General features: G+C 45.2%; 1 protein-coding gene across 1 annotated transcript in view; it reads right to left on the bottom strand.

Annotated features, from left to right (window-relative positions):
• Window positions 1-19,922, bottom strand: part of VANGL2 (VANGL planar cell polarity protein 2) — a 62,725-nt gene that overhangs the window by 3,930 nt on the left and 38,873 nt on the right. Inside the window, exons 3-8 of the mRNA XM_060253670.1 lie at window positions 12,885-13,158; window positions 12,215-12,335; window positions 9,980-10,587; window positions 8,324-8,460; window positions 4,470-4,605; window positions 2,615-2,846 (exon numbers count right to left, since the gene is read on the bottom strand). Of these exons, the coding sequence (XP_060109653.1) occupies window positions 2,615-2,846; window positions 4,470-4,605; window positions 8,324-8,460; window positions 9,980-10,587; window positions 12,215-12,335; window positions 12,885-12,955 (1,305 nt within the window). The 5' untranslated portion in view covers window positions 12,956-13,158. The remainder of the gene's footprint in view (window positions 1-2,614; window positions 2,847-4,469; window positions 4,606-8,323; window positions 8,461-9,979; window positions 10,588-12,214; window positions 12,336-12,884; window positions 13,159-19,922) is intronic.

Here is a 19,922-nt window from a genome sequence, read left to right as displayed (position 1 = left end):
ATGTGGAAATCTTTCAGGAAGAAGGGTTTTTGAACTGTTGTTCCCTCTGTGGGTAATTAGATATGGAATTTTTAATAAGAACTGATACGCGGTTTTAAAAGGTCAAGTGAGATCTTAAGGATTGAAAAATTTTGCAAAGAATGTTATATAAATAAATGGTTAATTTGGATAAATTGTTAAGAAGGCAGACAGCACAATTTATTTGTAATCTGGTAGATCTGCTCTTAGTATGTTTGTTTGGAGAAATTGTCTATACTGAGACAGATAAACTATTATGTTTTATCTTTAGCTGGTTATTTTTTTTTCTCCCTATGTTCTATGACATTTTAAATCTGTTTTTTCTTTCTTTCTGCTTGAATTAAGTTAGTTAGAAGGATAAAAATATTTGTTTCATATGCTTATTTTAATAACGATATTGTTAAACTAACAAGTTAATCTGTGCTTCCAATATGGTTAAGCTTAACCAGCCAGTCTTGTGCTGAGACTGCTCTGACTCTTTTATACTTATATGCGCTGAAGAATTGTCTAGACTTGTATTTTAAGTAATAGTTTAGTAAAAAATCTATAATGAAAGATAAAGATGGTAAAATAAATGGGGAAAACCTCATACTTGCAGGTAGAAAGAATTGGGTATTTCATTTGGAGGTAGAATTGTAACTGACATATTTGCATTTTTCTTTGTTTCTGTTTTTCCCACTTTGTATCCACCCCTTCCCCTCTTTAATGTATGTATCTATGCTTGTGCCTCTTCTTTTTGTAGTTAAAATCAATAAAAGTTATAAAACAATCAAATCTCAGAAAGTGACAGATGTCTCCTTAAGTTCTTCCTTCCTAGAGAAGACTTAAACCTAGACACCAAAAGTCAGTTCAAAAAGAAAAAAAGTCTGTTCTGCCTATGACAGAAAGAAAGAAAGAAAGAAAGAAAGAAAGAAAGAAAGAAAGAAAGAAAGAAAGAAAGAAAGAAAGAAAGAAAGAAAGAAAGAAAGAAAGAAAGAAAGAAAGAAAGAAAGAGAGAAAGAGAGAAAGAAAGAGAGAGAGAGAGAAAGAGAGAGAGAAAAGAGAGAGAGAGAAAGAGAGAAAGAAAGAAAGAAAGAAAGAGAAAAAGAAAGAAAGAAAGAAAGAAGGAAAGAAAGAAAGAGAAAAAGAAAGAAAGAAGGAAAGAAAGAAAGAGAAAAAGAAAGAAAGAAGGAAAGAAAGAAAGAAAGAGAGAAAGAAAGAGAGAGAGAAAGAGAGAGAAAGAGAGAGAAAGAGAGAGAAAGAGAGAGAGAGAAAAAGAAAGAAAGAGAGAAAGAGAGAGAGAAAGAGAGAGAGAAAGAGAGAGAGAAAGAGAGAGAGAGAGAGGAAAGAAAGAAAGAAAGAAAGAAAGAAAGAAAGAAAGAAAGAAAGAAAGAAAGAAAGAAAGAAAGAAAGAAAGAAAGAAAGAAAGAAAGAAAGAAAGAAAGAAAGAAAGAAAGAAAGAAAGAAAGAAAGAAAGAAAGATAGATAGATAGATAGATAGATAGATAGATAGATAGATAGATAGATAGATAGATAGATAGATAGATAGATAGATAGATAGATAGATAGATAGATAGATAGATAGATAGATAGATAGATAGATAGATAGATAGATAGATAGATAGATAGATAGATAGATAGATAGATAGATAGATAGATAGATAGATAGATAGATAGATAGATAGATAGATAGATATTGGCTTTACACCCCGCCCTCCATTCTGAATCACATACCATTTTCGCACACAGCTTACCACGCGGCCACGTTCCTGTTCTCTCCTCAGCGTCCGTCGCATTTCCCACTATCTGCGCCGAAGTTACAGGAAGCGCGCGGCTTTTGCATAGCAAACGTAAACCGCTAAAACCCAGTTTACGTTTGCTATGCAAAAGCCGCGGCACTTCTTGTAACTCTGGCGCAGATAGTGGGAAATCTGACGGACGCTGCGGAGAGAACAGGAACGTGACCATATGGTAAGCTGTGTGCGAAAACGGTGTCAGCCTCAGAGCAGCTTACAATCTCCTTTACCTTCTTCCTCCACAACAGACACCCCGTGAGCTACATGGGGCTGAGACAGCTCTTCCACAAGCTGCCCTTTCAAGGACAACTCTGCGAGGGCTATTCCACGCCATTCCAGCAGCTGCAAGTGGAGGAGTGGGGAATCAAGTGGAGGAGTGTGTGTGTGTGTGTGTATATATATATTTGTGTGTGTATTTATATATATATATAAATTTTTGGCTACTGTGTGATACAGAGTGTTGGATTGGATGGGCCATTGGCCTGATCCAACATGGCTTCTCTTACTTAACCACTACACCGAACTGGCTCACTAGTCACATAGAATATATTTCCAGGTCTTCACTGGCTCTCAGTTTGTCTCAGGGCCACAAGTCCTAAAATGATGGCCTGTAAAAGCCCTATGCAGGAGTATCTTGAGGACCACTTGCTCTCAAATTAATTTGCCTGGCAGCTGAGATCTGTATCAGTCAACATCATGATAAGCAGCATGACTTCCCAAACCCCACCACCAATGCTGAAGATTTTCAACACAATTTATAGGAGTCGCTTGACGAGAAGCCCACCATGGCTAGCAGTGGGTTCCAACAGGAGACCCTTTACCTTGGGCGTCATGTCATGGGTGATGCAGAACTCCAAGTGTTGCAGGATGCTCTCCATTGTGTGGTAGGGCTGCTGCTTGGTGGTACGCAAGTATTTCTGCATGGCCCGGGCCATGGAGGCGAAGATAGCCTGGGCTGCCTCTCGCGGGTCCATGATCTCTCGGGGGTTTTTCTGGTCCTCCTCCTGGAGCCGTTTGATGTGCGTGAAGGCCTCTTCTACAGCCACCACTAGCCTGTTGAGACAAGAAAAAGGTCCCATGACAGTGTGCCATAAAGCTGTGCATTACATCCCTGCTCCTTCCTGAGCAAAATGAGATGAAGCAACAGAGAAAAGGACAACCAGAGAATCTATACCAGGCATTAATGTGCTAAGCTGCTGTTAACAGCACGGAATGTTCCCAATCAGTCAATCTTCCCAGAGAACAAAAACTGTGAGAGTGTTTGCAATCCAACTTCTCTGAGGAAATGGGAAACTATCCATTTGGAGTGGGACTAAAGCTCTAAGAATTAGAGAAGATTTATAGGGCTGGATTAGACTGAGCAGGTAAACTGGCAAGGAAAAAACAAGGCTGAAAAGGGGAGAGGAGGAAGGAGGAGATTTGCAGAATGGGAGGAGACAGAGAGTTGATGCAGTTTCACAAAATAATTTGAAGCAGCTCATTCTTTTGCTTCAGGCTCACAACAACTGAAGGCTCCCATAATGCCCTCTAATTTCTACACAAAGCTAAGGAGAACAATACTCCCAGTGACAACAGAATACCATTAACAAGATTTTCTAGGACTGTAATGCCACCCTGCATTGGGAGAAAATGCATACTGGAATGTTTATAAATTGAAGGGTAGGGGGAGAGACACAACTCCCTGCATACAGAAAACCAGCAATCAAGGCTATCCTCCACACCCTCTCCTTGGCATGTTCTTCCTTTCATTGTATACCCTGTGGTGCAGAGTGGTAAAGCTGCAGTACTGCAGTCCAAGCTCTCTACTCACGACCTGAGTTCGATCCCGACAGAAGCTGGGTTTGGGTAGCTGGCTAAAGGTTGACTCAGCCTTCCATCCTTCCGAGGTCAGTAAAATGAGTACCCAGCTTGCTGGGGGTGCGGGGAGGGGAGTGTAGATGACTGGAGAAGGCAAACCACCTCATAAAAAGTCTGCCATGAAAACATGATGCAACATCATCCTAGAGTCAGAAACGACTGGTGCTTGCACAGGGGACTACCTTTACCTTTTCCTTTCATTAGCAATGTTTCAAATTTCATTACTGATTACTTATTTTAAAAGCCTGATTCCTTGCAAGCGGGACAGTAATCATTACTGATTACTTATTTTAAAAGCCTGATTCCTTGCAACCACCTGCTAGTGTGGTGGTTCAAAGGCATGAGCAAAGTCTGTCCCCTCCAGCCACCCCCTGCCTGCCTACAAAGACCCCCAATCCACCCCAACCACGGGGATTTTGGCTTTATAACTAAGCTGCCCTTTTTGGATAGGCTTTGGTTGTGTGAGGCAGTGTGGATGGGATCATAAGCAACCAGCTGTTTCTGACTCAGTTAGTTAAAGGTTGGTTAACCTGGTATGCTTCTCCTTCTCATAGATACAAACTAACTATTCAAAAAAACTATAAGAGGATGAGGTTGTTTGCCTCCCCCTTTCTTAAGCAAACTTTTAAAATTAGACTATTGTTTCTAAGCACCATTGATAAACGTGACTGCATCACTATGATTTATATTGAAGTGTCACCAGCAGGTAGGTCCCTGCCCCAAGGAGCTTGCAACATATATTTCAAAAGTGTGCGGAGACAACAGAGAAAATAGCAACCAAGTCAACCTCTGCCCCCCTTCCATCTTCGATGGCTGTACCTGGCCCGTCGTTTCCGCACCCTGCGCTCGTGCTCTGCCTCCTCGTAGTAATACTCGTTGTGGCTGTTGTCCCGCCTCCGGGCAGCTGCCGCAATGACAGCCCGCGACTGGCTCGTTGAGTTGTTGGTTGTGTTTTCTGGAGGATGGGAGAAAGGAGTGGGGGGAGGGGGAGGAGGAGAAGTTCAGGATTGTCTTTCTTGATCATCTCCTGAGATTCTTGCCCCTTTTGGGGTACAGCAACCCGAACGCCACACAAAGCACGGCCCGAGCCAGTTTCTGAATCAGATCCTTGTTGTGATTTAGGCTCAAATCTGACACAAAGGAGGCAGACCAGAACTGAATGATCATGTCTGAAGTGGGAGGAGAGGGTGCTGGCTGTGAGGAAGGAACTGATAAGCAACAGGAAGGATCAGCTGCACCACCTTTACAACCTTCCTGCTCTAAAAATCCACCACCACTACACTCCTCCTACCCTGGGAGTGCGTTTCTCCCAACTACAGGCACTTCTACAATTTGGTGGGAGGCCATGGCCCTGTGCCCAAGCACCTGCTTGGCATGCAGAGGACCCTAGGTTCAAGCCCCAGCATCTTCAGCTAACGGGATATCAGGCAGCAGATGCTGGAGATGACCAGAGTCTAGAAAACAGCTGGCCAATATGGACCAACAGATCAGTTCAGCAGAAGGCTCCATCTTATGTTCTTGGACCAAATTCCTGCCACTGGCATTAGTTCAGTGATTCCCCCACCCCGTAGCACCCAATGTATTTCCTGGCTCCCACTTGCTTCTCCCCCAAAACAAAGAGCCAATTTCTCACTTTCCAGAAGATGATGATATTGGATTTATACCACGCCCTCCACTCTGAGTCTCAGAACAGCTTACAATCTCCTTTACCTTCCTCCCCCACAACAGACACCCTGTGAGGTAGGTGGGGCTGAGAGAGCTCTCCCAGAAGCTACCCTTTCAAGGACAGCCCTGTGAGAGCTATAGCTGACTCAAGGCCATTCCAGCAGCTGCAAGTGGAGGAGTGGGGAATCAAACCTAGTTTTCCCAGATAAGCATCTGCGCACTTAACCACTACATCAAACTGGCTCTCTCCTCCAAACTAGGAGCTTCAGAAAAACCCAGGAAGTATCACCCTTTTCTCTACAGGGAGCACTCATTTAGAAGCAGCTGCCTCCATCATAGGAGAATACTTGGTTTGAAACTTCCCACCACTTTGTAGAACCTCCCACTATTTTGATTTTGCCCTAATCCATCATCCTACTGGCAGCCATTTTGTGGTTCCCATTCCTGGGGCTCAGAATTCCAAAAGCTCCCATAAATAGGGATGGACATGAGCTGGGTCACGAACTTTAGTTCATGATGAATTTTGACCAACTCATAGTTTGCAAACCAAAATTTGCAAACTGTAGAGCCACCACAAACTTCCACACATTTTAAGGCAGTTTGTGGTGGTTCATGAAGAATGGAAAACGGGAGTTTAAATGGCTCAGGGCTTTCTGTTCTTCACACACACACACAAAACAACTGAGTGGTGGGGAGCAGAAAGCAGGGATTTAAATGGCCCTAAACCCCTACTTTCTGCTCCCCATTGCTTTTCACAGGAAGTCCCTGCCTTCTGCTCCCCGCAAAAAAGTGCCTGGGAGCAGAAAGCAGGGGTCACAAACTGCTACAAACCAGTTTGGTTCACAAATCAACCTCCTGGTTCATATCAGTTTGTGGCTTGATTTGTGTCCATTTCTACCCACAGACTTAACCCAGATGGGGATGCCCTTGACTTAGTAGTAGAGCAGCCAGAGCATTCAGAATTGTGTGCATCCTCAAAGCAGCCAGAGTAGCGTAGTGGTTAAAGTGCTGGACTACAATCTGGGAGAGCCAGGTTTGAAGCCCCGCTCTGCCAGAGAAGCTTGAACTAGTCTTATTCTCTCAACCTAACCTACCTCACAGGATTGTTGTTTTGAACACAAAGGGGAGAGAACAACAGTGGTGTAAGCCGCTTTATACCCCCGCTGGGGAGAAAAGTAGGGTATAAATATCTAAATAGATACAGATGCTCTAATCAGAGATGGAGAAGCGATAAGGAGTTAAAAGAGCAGCACAGAGATAGGGAAGAATCCAAATTCACTTTCCCAAAGAATTGGAAAATCCCAGTTTTCCGAATTGTATTGTTCCAGACTGAGTCTGAAAATGTGGGTAATTCCTGGCAAAAAAAATCCCCCTAACTCAAGGCTCCTTTTCAAGGCTCCTCTTGGCTCCAAATCCGGTAGGTTGGTTTGTTTTTAGCGCAGAGTAAAACACATAGGCTTGCTTATAATTGCTAATTTGGGCAATTATTGTAATCAGGCACAATCAGCGTGGGAGGGAGGGCGGCCCAGAGAAGGCAGCAGAAAATAAGGGTGAAGACAGACTGTCAAAGAGAGCGGGAAAACAGACATAGAGAGGAAGTCCCAGGGAGGGGGCGGCAACTCAGAGGCACAGCATGTGTTCTGCATACTAAAAGAGCTGGGTTCAAATAAGACAGCAGCAGGAGATAATAAAGACCTTAAAACAGTTCCACGGGGACTGGTGAGCTGTGAAACAGGCGCAAACTCAGGTGCGGCCTTTGTCTTTCAAAGGTCCTCAGTTCAATTACAGCCATCTCCAACCAAAAAGATCTCAGGCAGCGGAGGCTGAGCAAACTTTTTGCTTCCCCATTTCAGGCAGCAGGTGTACGAAAGGTCTCTCTTTGCTGGAGAACTTGGCACATTAACTCCAGTCGAAATAAGTCATGGGTGGATCAATGACTTGAGGCAGGCCCTGACGTGAAGCTGCCTTATACTGAAGCAGACCCTTAGTCTATCATGGTCACTCTTGTCTACTCAGACTGGCAGTGGTTTTCCAGGTTCTTTCACATCACCTTCTTCTCGATCCTTTTAACTGGAGATGATGGGGAATGAACCTGGGTCCTTCTGCATGCCAAGCAGAGACTCTTATCACTGAGCCACAGCTTCTCCCCATCCTCCCCAATGGAAGGACAGCTTCCTATGTCCACCAGGCACATCAGCTTCATGACAGAGCATCTATTTTGTTGGCAGATCATCTCAGGTTCAATCCTGGTCATTGCCAACATAAAAGATTTCAAGCAGCTGAAGTGAAAAAGACTTTAAGGGGCTTTTGCAAATCATAACTGACACTTGTCTACCAATAGCGTAAAGCAGACCCGTAGACCAGTCAGGATTCCTCAACCTTTTTAAGCTTGAGGGCATCTTTGAAATTCTGAAAAAAGGAAGTAGGCACAAACATAAAGTGGTTGCCACAGGAGGTGGAGCCAATCACAACTGGCTGCTGCAGTAGGCGGAACCAGCCACAAAATGTCAGGGATTCAAGGGTTATGTACAACTTGAATAGTAAAGTTTAAGGCAGAAGCTCTGCTTAAGAGGTGAAGACAGACTGTCAAAGACAGTGGGGAAAACAGACGCAGACAGGAAGTCCCAGAGAGGGGCGACAATTTTTAATCTGCACAGCCAATCAGAAGCCCTGCTGGAATAAAGCTCCACTTAGCCCTGCCCACTTTCTAAAAGCATTTGGTAGGTACCAGGAAAGATGTTAGTGAGTACCATGGGCCTCTGGGGACCCCTGCTTTAGACCCTGCCGCAGAGATAGAGCACCAATTTTTCAAGCAGAAGGTTCCAGGTTCAATTCCTGACATGTCCAGTTAACAGGATCTCAAAACAAAGGGAAAGATCTCCTTTTGTTTGACATTTTAAAGACAGAGAGACTCTGCTCCCGGAGTACAGAACACTGGACTAGACAAAGAAATGACTCAATGCGCTCTAAGGCAGTTTCATGTGTTCAGGAGGCACAAGGAAGCTTACCTTCTCCAAGTGAGTACACCTTGAACCCAGACATTTTCTTGGACAGAACTGACTTTGGCAGGTTAAGCAGGGCAGGGTTGTAAACCGGAAAGTCGTGGTAGTAATTTTCGAGGATCCATACTGCAACTCGCTGGATGCTGCGGGGAGAGACAAGGGAAAGACATGAAGCATGGGGTATACAAGATCTTTGGCTCCGTTTGAAGTGCGAAGAAGACATTTCACCTAACAAAATTTAAGTTTCCAACTATTTACAAGGAATGTTGAGACACATGGGAAACATGCCTAAATTTGGCCAGCAGAGGGCAGCAGCAAGATTTATTGGTAATACCCATGCATGGAAGCCAGTTTCCCCACATTCCTCTCTGTTCCCATAGTCCCTTCTGACCTCCAAAAAGACCATTCTTGGGGGGGGGGGCACATAACCTGTATGGAGGAACTACTGTATGGGTGAGTGAGCTATAGTGAGGTGGAACTAGGGGAAGAAACTGGCTCCTTTCTCAGCAGAGCTGTGCTTGAAAGTTATAGTGCAGTGCAGTGGTTAAGAGCTGCGATATTAGTATTTGGAAGACCCAGGATCAAATCTTCACATACCATGGAAGCATGCTGGGTGACTTTGGGCCACTCATACTCTGCCTAACCTACCTGAGCCAGTTTGGTGTAGTGGTTAAGTGCGTGGACTCTTATCTGGGAGAACCAGGTTTGATACCCCACTCCTCCACTTGCATCTGCTGGAATGGCCATGGAACAGCCATTGTTCTCACAGAGCTGTCCTTGAAAAGGCAGCTTCTGGGAGAGCTCTCTCAGCCCCACCCATCTCACAGGGTGTCTGTTGTGGGGGAGGAAGGTAAAGGAGATTGTAGGCCACTCTGAGACTCTTGAGAGAGCCAGGTTGGTGTAGTGGTTAAGTGCGTGGACTTGGGTTTCATTCCCCACTTCTCCACTTTCACTTGCTGGAATGGCCTTGGGTTAGCCACAGCTCTGGCAGAGGTTGTCCTTGAAAGGGCAGCTGTTGTGAGAGCCCTCTCAGCCCCACCCACCTCACAGGGTGTCTGTTGCGGGGGGAGAAGATATAGGAGATTGTAAGCCACTCTTGAGTCTCTGATTCAGGGAGAAGGGTGGGGTATAAATCTGCAATTCTTATTATTATTCTTCTTGAGATTCAGAGTGAAAGGCGGGGTACAAATCCATCATCATCATCATCATCATCATCATCATCATCATCATCATCATCTTCTCACAGAATTTTTGTGAAGATAAAATGGAGGAGAGCAGAATTACGTAAGCCACTCTGGGACCCCAATGGGCAGAAAGGCAGGGCACAAATTAATTAAATAACTAAGTAAGTAAAAATTGTAGAAGAGGAAGAAAAAACAATTACACCCCCACACCTGTGCAGTTATTCCAATTTTATCCCACAACCTGTGCAGTTGAGGGTCCTATAATCCTAGAAATTAGGGAGTTGCTAGAGGATGCAAAAACAGAGAAACATGGGAAAACAAGACATTTTGTGCACAGAGAGTTGGGTACATGCTGCCATCTCTCTTAGGTACACACACATTTATTCATTATTTAGAACATTTCTACACCACCTCTCCATACGCACAACAAAAATGCATACCAAAAACAGACACAACTCTGGCCCTTTCCATTCCTTACCTGAGATGGCCAACATTATAAAACCGGCTGGCCCCATCGGTAGAGCGCACCACCTTGAGGGTGAAGTGAGGCTGGAGTTGCCGCAACTCAAGAAGAACCACGGCCAGGTAGTGGACGAAGAGGAGGGCGTCCACAAGGGAGACAGCATACTGCACGATGCCCTGGTAGTTGGTGTCACGCGAGTCCAGGATGCGGACGCCATAGAAGAGCCAGTAAGAGACCACCAGGAGGAAAACCAGCACCATGAGCAAGGCCCGGAAGACAAAGATGCGTGGGAAGAAGGCCTTGGGGCGGCGGAAGAAGAGGGCCCAGCTGCCCAAGAGGAGGATCAAGAGCTTGAAGGCCACGGAGATAAAGAGCCCCTCACAAGGTGTCCCACAGGGCTCCAGTTTCTCTCCCCACAGCAGCTGGGGCAGGAGCATGAAGGCCAAGGGGGTGAGGAAGGAGAGGAGGGCCAAGGCCCCGCCCAGCGAGACGCCCAGGTGGCGTGAGCAGTCCAAGTGGGCGCTGTCCTCCATGTCCTTTGTGATACGTGTGATGTCATCGTGGGAGATGCTGTGCTCTGACGTGCCTGTCACCACTGTGGTGGTCTCCCCCCAGTTGTCATCCTGCCAAGAAAGGAAGACCCAAGAGGGGAGGTTACCCAGGCCGGTGACCCTTAAACCACACCCCTTTCCCAGAATTCTTTACTAGTCCAATGTCATTTCCCATTGCCTCTAATGTGTTTTTCATTAACAATGGGGTGTGACTCTGGCAAAGGTATATGCTTCCATGCAGGGCTTTTCTTGTAACAGGAACTCCTTTGCATATTAGGCCACACCCCCGTGATGTAGCCAATCCTCCAAGAGCTGATAGGGCTCTTCGTACAAGGCCTACTGTAAGCTCTTGGAGGATTGACTACATCAGGGGGTGTTTGGCCTAATATGCAAAGGTGTTCCTGCTACAAAAAAAATCGCTGCTCCATGCAATACTGTCTCACAACAGGGTGAAGCTCACCAGGACAACTCACCACTGATACAGGACATCGCTTAAGATTGGCCTGTAATTATCTCACTAAGCTAGTAAATCGGTTTCTGAACTGTAGCACTTCAGACTGCAGTTGAAGTATCACGTGACTAGTTCCCTTACGATGGAGGGGAAATCCCAAACCTGCTCAGAAAACTATAACTTCAGGGAAATGGCTAGGCTGGTGTCCTTCTCTACTAACAACTCCCCTTCATACAGCTGGAAAAATGGCAGGCGGGGGGTGGGGAAGCACTCCTCCCCACCCAGAGTGGTAGTCCTGACCAGAACTAGGCCCCTATGGCACTGTTAAAAGGAGTTTCCTAATAGCAATTCACTCTGCAAAATGGAGGTGCATCCTAATAGCGATGAAGAAGACGACCATAGATTTATACCCTGCCCTTCTCTCTGAATCAGAGTCTCAGAGAGGCTTACAATCTCCTTTATCTTCTTCCCCGACAACAGGTGGGTGGGGCTTTGAGAGCCCTCTCAGCCCCACCCACCTCACAGGGTGTCTGCTGTGGGGGGAGAAGATAAAGGAGATTGTAAGCCGCTCTGAGTCTCTGATTCAGAAAGAAGGACGGAGTATAAATCTGCAGTCTTCTTCTTCAGACACCCTGTGAGGTGGGTGAGGCTGAGAGAGTTCTCAGAGAAAAGCTGCCATTTCAAGGACAACTCTTGCGAGAGCTATGGCTGACCCAAGGCCATTCCAGCAGCTGCAGGTGGAGGAGTGGGGAATCAAACCCGGTTCTCTCAGATAAGAGTCCGCGCACTTAACCACTACACCAAACTGGCTCTCTGTAAGAAGAGCCCTGTAAGGTCTTGGAAGATTGGCTACCTCAGGGGTGTGTGGTCTGATATGCAAAGGAGTTCCTGCTACAAAAAAAGTCCTGCCTAAGGTGACCCAAGGAATTCATGACAGACCAGGATAACCCTATATTGCCCTTCAGTTGCCAACCCCACTACACAACCGCAACAGAGTCAGGCCTTACTCAAAGCTGCTGTACTTTCAAAATGAGCATAAGCAGAGTATAACCTCCTGGTTTTCTTTACCGGTGTATAAATTCCCTTCCCCAATATAATACAGTGGAACTACCAGCCCACACCCCCAGAAATATCACTCATGCTTTGGGAGTTGTGCTCCGGAAGGCTAGTCAGGAAAAGGAAGGGAGTTACCACAGAGACCGTGGGCCCTCCCAGCTCTTCCACATAGACACTCCTCCGTCCACTCACCCTTTCATCTCCTCGGGTCGACTCATTGTCCAGCAAAGGCTCCCCGGGGGCCTGGATGGTCACCGACTTGTCCCCTCGGCTCCCATCTCGGCTTTTGGAGCGGTGCCGTTCCCGCCGATCTCTTCATTGGGGAAAGAGAAAAAGAAAGAAGCGTATGACAGAAGTTATGGGCTTGAAAGCTCCCAATTCCACACTCAGAGGCTCACTTCAAGTAAGCAGAGGATCCTAATCAGGCCATCTTGCCTCAGTCTTGCACCTTTCTGCTGTTTTTCATGGCTTGTAGAAAAAGAACCTCCCCCCCACACCCTCTCAATTTTGAGGCGAAAAACAGTGACGCCTCTGGCAGTAATAGATAAGTCTAAAACCAATCAGTAAATAATTTTTGAAACATTCTGTAACCACTGAAAGCTGGGTTTTTTTCTGCTTTCACCATTGTAAATTTGATGACAACGTGCAAACATACTGTTTATAAGACGCCTTCAGCTATCTGGGGAAGGCAAGATAAAAGTATTATTTATATTGAACTGTCAAAGACACTGATTAGGAAATGTCAACAAAGACGAAAGCGAAGGGGACAAAAATTCAGGAAGCCATATCTCAAACCAGAAGGGTGAGACGTCCCCTATTCAAAAGATGAATCTCTGCACATCCATAGGGACCTTGCACTCACCTGTGTTTCCGGGAGCTGCGCGAGTGACCCGACTTGTAGGAGTACCCCGAGTACTGCGACTCGTTGTCCATGTTGTCAGAACGCCGAGCCTTGTAGCGGTCCACGTTGATGGACTTGGGTCTCCCAGGCCCTGGGACGGCTGCCAACGCAGCCGCTGCCTCCTTCAGAGTGGGCTTCTTCAGGCCGAGGGGCACCTTCAGGAAGTCAACTTTCACCTTGAGGGACTCTATTTTGATTGGCTAGCTGGACTCGTCTCAGAAGAAAAATGGGGCACCTACAGAGAAGGAAAATGTTAAACCAAACTCACTATACATCATAAATTACGCAAGCCCCCATCCAAATTAGGGACCATACTGTTACAAAATGCACTGGGGGGTGAGGGGAGAGAAAAGATGCCATGTTTGATGGATCAGGTTTATCAAAAGGGCTATTACATCAAAACCACAGGAGGGCATAGCTCCGCTGTATTCTGCCTTAATCAGGCCACACCTGGAATACTGTGCAGTTCTGGAGGTCTCACTTCAAAAAAGATGTGGACAAAATTGAGCGGGTGCAGAAGAGAGCATCGAGGATGGTCAAGGGCCTGAAGGAAGAACCCTATGAGGAAAGGCTGAGGGCCTTGGGAATGTTCAGTCTGGAGAAGAGGAGATTGAGGGGGGACATGATCGCTCTCTTTAAATATTTGAAAAGCTGTCATTTAGAGGAGTGCAAGCAGCTGTTCCACTTGGCAGCTGAGGAGAGGACCCAAAGCAATGGGCTCAAATTACAATCAGAAAGGTACTGGCTGGATATTAGGAAAAAAATTTTTACAGAGTAGTTCAGAGGTGGAACCAGCTGCTTAGGAAGATGGTGAGCTCCCCTTCATTGGCAGTCTTCAAAACGCAGCCGGATGATTATTTTTCAGAGATGCTTTAGGCTGATCCTGCATGGAGCAGGGGGTTGGACTAGATGGTCTGTATGGCCCCTTCCAACTCTACGGTTCTATGAACTACCACATCCAAAAATTATCCCGTTTGTAGAAAATAACAGATGAAGTGGTTTATACTGAGTCAGACCAATAGTACATCTAGCTCAGTTCTTGTTTCCTCTGAATCGTGGCAGCAACAGCTCTCCAGGGTCCATGGCAGACAATGACCTTTTCCAACATCTGTTACCAGGGATTCTGTGACCAGAGATGCCAAGGATTGAGTATGGGACCTTGTAAATGCAAAGCAGGCATTGAACTACCCCTGCCCTCCCAACTCCCCAAAGCATTTAAACTAAACTCAGCAAGAAAAGAAGGCTAAGTTAGGAGCACTCTCCCTGACACAGTGGCTCTTCTCAGACAGGAGGTGTGTTTGCTGGGGGTGGGGTGCAAATATTCATTCTTATGATTCCACACATGTACACAACTGCATTCTGAAATGGCACAACACAAGGATGGTATAAATAAGGACACTCAACTAAAGAAATTGATTCATCATGACTTTAACAAATGAAAAACAGAGAGGGGAAAGAAACCTAACCCAAAAACTGTAATCAAGAACCTAAAGGTTAATATACAATAAGGGCCAAAAATTAACAGCAGAATTTAAAATAAAATCATAACCAAAAATACATGTATTGATTACAGAAAGTTAAAAGCATGATGGGGCCCTAAATGCTTTTAACTTTCTGTAATAAATACATGTATTTTTTTGGTTATTTTATTTTAAATTCTGCTTTTAATTTTTGGCCTTTATTGTTTAATAAACAAATTACATGAGAAGGGGGGGGAAGCTGATTTCATTTTTAAAATAATCCATGTTTGAGCCATCAACAACCCCCCTCCTCTTTTTGGCACAGGAGGAAATGCCTCTCATAAGATAAGGTGTGTGGTCTGCAAGAAGCAACTAAATACTTCCAAAAAGCAACTAAATGTACAACCCATTTTAATGGTCCCCCCCCTTTTTTTACAAACAAATAGAGCTGTTTTTAGACGGTTGTAAAAAAAATGGGACATTACATTTCCCTCAGTCTAACCCTACTCACAGAATTTTGAGAATAAAGTGGCAATCACATACAACACATTCAGTTTCTTGGAAGAAGAGCAAGATAAAAACATGATACCAATATTTTCAACATGGCTCCATCTGTGGATACTTAAATCCAGAATTTGGAGACAAATCTTTCTGCAAGCCTGAAAAAAAATGCCCCAGGTTGCAGAAAAATCTGAAATCTAAAAATAAAAAATTGGTGAGTTAGGAGGGTGGGAAGAAGAAGATATTGGATATATATCCCGCCCTCCACTCCAAAGAGCGGCTCACAATCTCCTTTACCTTCCTCCCCCACAACAGACACCCTTTGAGGTGGGTGGGGCTGACAGGGCTCTCACAGCAGCTGCCCTTTCAAGGACAACCTCTGCCAGAGCTATGGCTAACCCAAGGCCATTCCAGTAGGTGCAAGGAGAAGTGGGGAATCAAACCCGGTTCTCCCAGGTAAGAGTCTGCACACTTAGCCACTACACCAAACTGGCTCTCAGAAAAGGAAGCTGGAAAAGAGGAGAAACTATAGGGAATGTCAGTGAAGGAACAGAGGAAAGCAAGGGGAAAATGAATTATTTCCCACAAGTCCTTGGGGGGTCGCCCACTTGTATAGATCTATTACACAGATTTGTACCCCTCAAGTCAATGGGTTACATTCTTCAGACCACCCCTATTTTCAAAGGCATTGCCTCAAGCCCAAAAATGCAGCTCACTAATTTACCAATACTTGGAAACAACTGATCTCCCACCATCTAGGTGCAGAATATAGAATGCTCAACAGAACACACATTCAATCAGGCCTCATTCTGGGCAGGAGCTCACGGGAACAGAGCTCCGGAACCTCTAAATTTTATTAAGTTTTTTCTCCCCGACCCCCCCCCCCCAAAAAAAAAAACTTGCTTCTGGGCTCCATTGTTCAAACCCCCCTGAGAATTTTGTGGAACTCTAAGATCTGACAAACTTTCTTATATTTTTCCCTACACAAAAAAACGGTGAAATAAACAAAACACATAAAGTAGACAGATGGAAACCATCATCATGCCACTGTGGCCACATAGGAGAAAGTAATTTAAAAAGTATGATGGGGAAAAGGTTTTATTAGGACAATTATAATTGAAGAAGCATTTTAAGGTACATGCTGAGCTGATATAATTTAGTACACCTTCCAGTAATGTCAGGGATGTGTGGCATATGCAAATGGTTGTGCTAATGAGCTCTGGCACCTCTTTTTCTACAAAATGACCCCTGCGTTCAATCAAGGTTTTTAGTGGGGGTGAAGGGTACCCACATTTTAAAGAGTTTCCTCTTTGAACATGAGAGCTCCCCCCCACACACACACACACACACAAAAGCAGACATAACCGGATCCCTTTAGCAGCAATGCAATTTCCCTGCTTAGCAAGATGTAGATATACGGAGCACAAAGCCCTGGCTGAGCTCACAGGCACAGACAGATGGGAGAGAAGAGGAGTACTGGAAGAATTAAATTAAATCCTGACCGATGGCACCGAAGAGGATCTTGTGTAAACGTGGCCATCTTCCCTAGAACGACAAGCAAAGCGCCAAAAGTGTTTTGTGTGGCTATTTCAACAGAGTATCAAGCCCCTGCCAGAATTCACATCCACCCCCTCCCTATTTTATTTTATTTTTTACATCCCATGCTGCAATATCAAACATTTCACATGATTTATGTTTTCATTAACGTTACGCTCCACATATTAATTGCCTCAAAGAAAGCCCGGGGTAGAAGCCAGCGCAGAAATGAATTATTCAAGGCAAAACGCCGGCTCGGTGCCCGCTGCAGGGCTTCGGGTTTCTGTCAGAACAGGTTTTGACACACAAGCTCCAAGAGGAATCTAAGCCGACAAACGCTGAACTCTTGCTTCCCAGCAAAGGAACCTTTCAACAGACTCCCAGATCCGGTTCTCTCCCCTTTCCTGGGGCCGGGGGAAGCTTGCAGAGGGCAGAGCACTTGCTTGGCATGCAAAAAGTTCCAGGTTCAGTTCCCGGCTTCTACAGATGAAGGATTTCAGGCAGAAGGATTTGGATAGTTCTGTGCTCTCAGACCTTGGAAAACCAACAGCAGACAATACTAAGTAGGCTGGAGGAAACAAGGGACTGTTAGTATAAAATGTGAATATCCGGGGAAGACTCCGTAGCAGAGGGGTATAGCGCTGTTTTGCACACAGACTTAATCCCTGTTCAAAAGACCTTAGATTGCATGGGCAAATGCTGAACTATAATGGTTTAGTAGTGTCCAACAGATCTATTCTGCCATGAACATATAAGAGAATTGCTGGATCAGATCTAGCTTGTTCCCAAGAACAGCCTTATGAAAAACCCCACATGCAGGATACTGAGTCAACTGCTTATTTTATTATTTATTTAATATTTTTTATTTATAGCCTGCCCTTTCTCAAATAGGCTCTGAGCAGGTTGGTTCTCCAGCGCCTGATATTCAGGGCAGACTTCTGAATAGGCAGCATAGCCGCCCTGAGCCTGCTTCAGCGGGGAGGGCGGGATATCAATCAAATAAACTAAATTAAACTAAACTAATTTCAGGCACACTCAATCTGCCATGGGGATGTGGAATTTACACAGTTGACATCACTCCCAAGTTACTAGTCCTCAACAAGGAGTTCAGCTCACCAGCCTGATTTTATGACCCCTGCCACAACAGAAATATTAGAAAACATATGCTGCTTGATGTGGTTAACAAAATAAAGAAAACAGATAAAATCATAACACAGCATCAAAATTGTTTTAAAACAACAAACTCTTAAAAACCCAGTATTAGAGCCGAGGCAGAGCAGGGAACTTGTGCATAAGATTTAGCAGTACAAAAATGAGTCTCACAAATAGTTCTCAGGCTAGGAGCAGACTAGAAAAATAATTTGAGAAGAACAAATCCTTAATTAAAAGGTTGGGTAACAAGAAATGTTTTGGGCTAATGCCTGAAAAACAGCGTACTAGGTGCCAGGCAAGCTTCAGGGGAGGGGCATTCCAAAGGCAAGGTGCCACCACAGAAAAAGTCCTGTCTCTGGTTGCCACCCACCTCTCCTCTGAAAGTGGGAGGAAGGGACAGAAATGCTAGGAAAAGGATCATAACTGGCAGGCTGAACAATATGAGCAGAGGCTCTTGAGAGTAAACTTTTTACCACTTATTTGTAGAGATGTGCCAATTTGGGCCCCTCCCAAAAATCGATCTCTTTTTGTCTAAAGACTCTTTTCCAGGCCTTTTCTGGCCCCATTCCTGACTCCTGACTCACTTGGATGAAATTCAGCTTTTTAGAAGGGAATGATGAAAACACCAAATTCATTCTTTAATTTAAAAAAAAAAACTTTACTTGGAATTGAAATCATTGGTTAGAAAAAGGGAAAACATGTAGCTGAATAAGCATTTCCTAATTACAGAACAAAGGAAAAATAATTATTTATACTCTGCTTTTCTCCAAAAAAAGACCCAAAATCATGGCCTGCGAGTGGGAGAAGGCAAGATAGGTGGCCATCTAAGGCGCCCCCTCCCCGTCCCCACAGGCCTGCACCATCTTTTCTAAGCTCTGAGACATTCAGAACACCTCCGAATGCCTCAGAGCTGAGAAAAGATGCCAAGCCTCTTCCAGGTCCGGAGAGGCTGAGTGGGACACGCAATAGGGTGTCTTTTCTCGACTCTGAGACATTCGGAGCACCTCTGAATGCCTCAGAGCTGAGAAAAGATGCCGCACGCCCCGCCCACCTCCTCCATCCTGAGGGGGCAGGGTGCACACACACGCCACTTGCCTGGGGTGCCAGAAGCCCCAGCACCAGCACTGCCCGAAATGACTTACAATCTCAGTCTCCCTTCCTCAATTTTATCGTAACAATGACCTTGTGAAGCTGAAGTGGGTGTGCAAGTGAAAGCTTATACCCAGAATAAAACTTCGTTGGTCTTAAAGATGCTTCTGGACTCAAACTTTGTTTTGCTGCTTCAGACCAACATGGCTACCCAGCTGAACCTGTAAGATAGGTTGGGCTGAGGGACAATTACAGGCCTACATTCACCCAGTGAGTTTCCGTGGTAGAGCAGGGGTTTAAAAATGGGTCTCCTAGCACCTTGTCCGATAGCTCTGACCACTACATCATGCTGACTGCTGAGCAATGCAGTCTCCTCTCCCTAAATCTAAAACTTATTCTTCTATATGGTTGTAAGCCCTCAGGAGGCAACCCTGGAGTTGGGGGGAGATCCGAAACTCACACTGCTGGTGCCATGACATACCTAGAAGGGACATACAACAAAAGGAGACCCGGTTCAAATCTTGCTCACCCTGAAACTCACCAGATAACCCTGGGCTAGTCATTCTCTGTGACAGACCTCTCTTCTTCCAAGAATTTATCTAACCCTTTTCAAAAGCTCTCCAAGCCAGGGTCCATCATCACGTTCTGCACAGACCATATCTCTAAGTAGTGTGGATAAGGGCCAGCTTCAGCCTGACTTTTTTCTGCAGATCACAGTTGGTGGGGGACCCTCAAGAGTCCCAGAAAGGGGGAGGGGATCCTGCTATCCATTACTTGATTCTTCAAATCCCTAACCCTATCTAGAAATGATAAAAGTGTTGGGTCTCCGAACAGGGAGATTTCATTCAGCCATCCTGAGTAATAACCCAGACCTGGATGGCCCAGGCTAGCCCAATCTCGTCAGAACTTGGAAGCTAAGAAGGGTCAGCCCTTGTTAGAACTTGGATGGGGGATCACCAAGGGTTGCTAAGCAGAGGCAGGCAATGGCAAACCATCTTTGAATGTCCCTGATCTTAAAAACCTATGAGGTTGCCATAAATCAGCTGTGACTCGATGGCATTTTCCACCACCACGCCTCTGTCACTCTGTGAACTCATCTCAAGCTGCCTTGAGCCAACAAAAATAGAGTATAAACACCCTAATAAAATGTAGCTTTAATAGGGGATTAGACAGATTCATGGGTGATAGGTCTGTCAGTAGCTACTAGCTAAGGTAACTGAGGGGAACCTCCAAATTCAGATGTGGAGGGGAACCTCCAAAT

The sequence above is a fragment of the Heteronotia binoei genome, chromosome 1 (genome assembly GCF_032191835.1).
Source record: "Heteronotia binoei isolate CCM8104 ecotype False Entrance Well chromosome 1, APGP_CSIRO_Hbin_v1, whole genome shotgun sequence".
NCBI lineage: Eukaryota > Metazoa > Chordata > Lepidosauria > Squamata > Gekkonidae > Heteronotia > Heteronotia binoei.
Note: the sequence above shows the minus strand (reverse complement) of the source record. Positions and strands in the feature narration are given on the sequence as shown.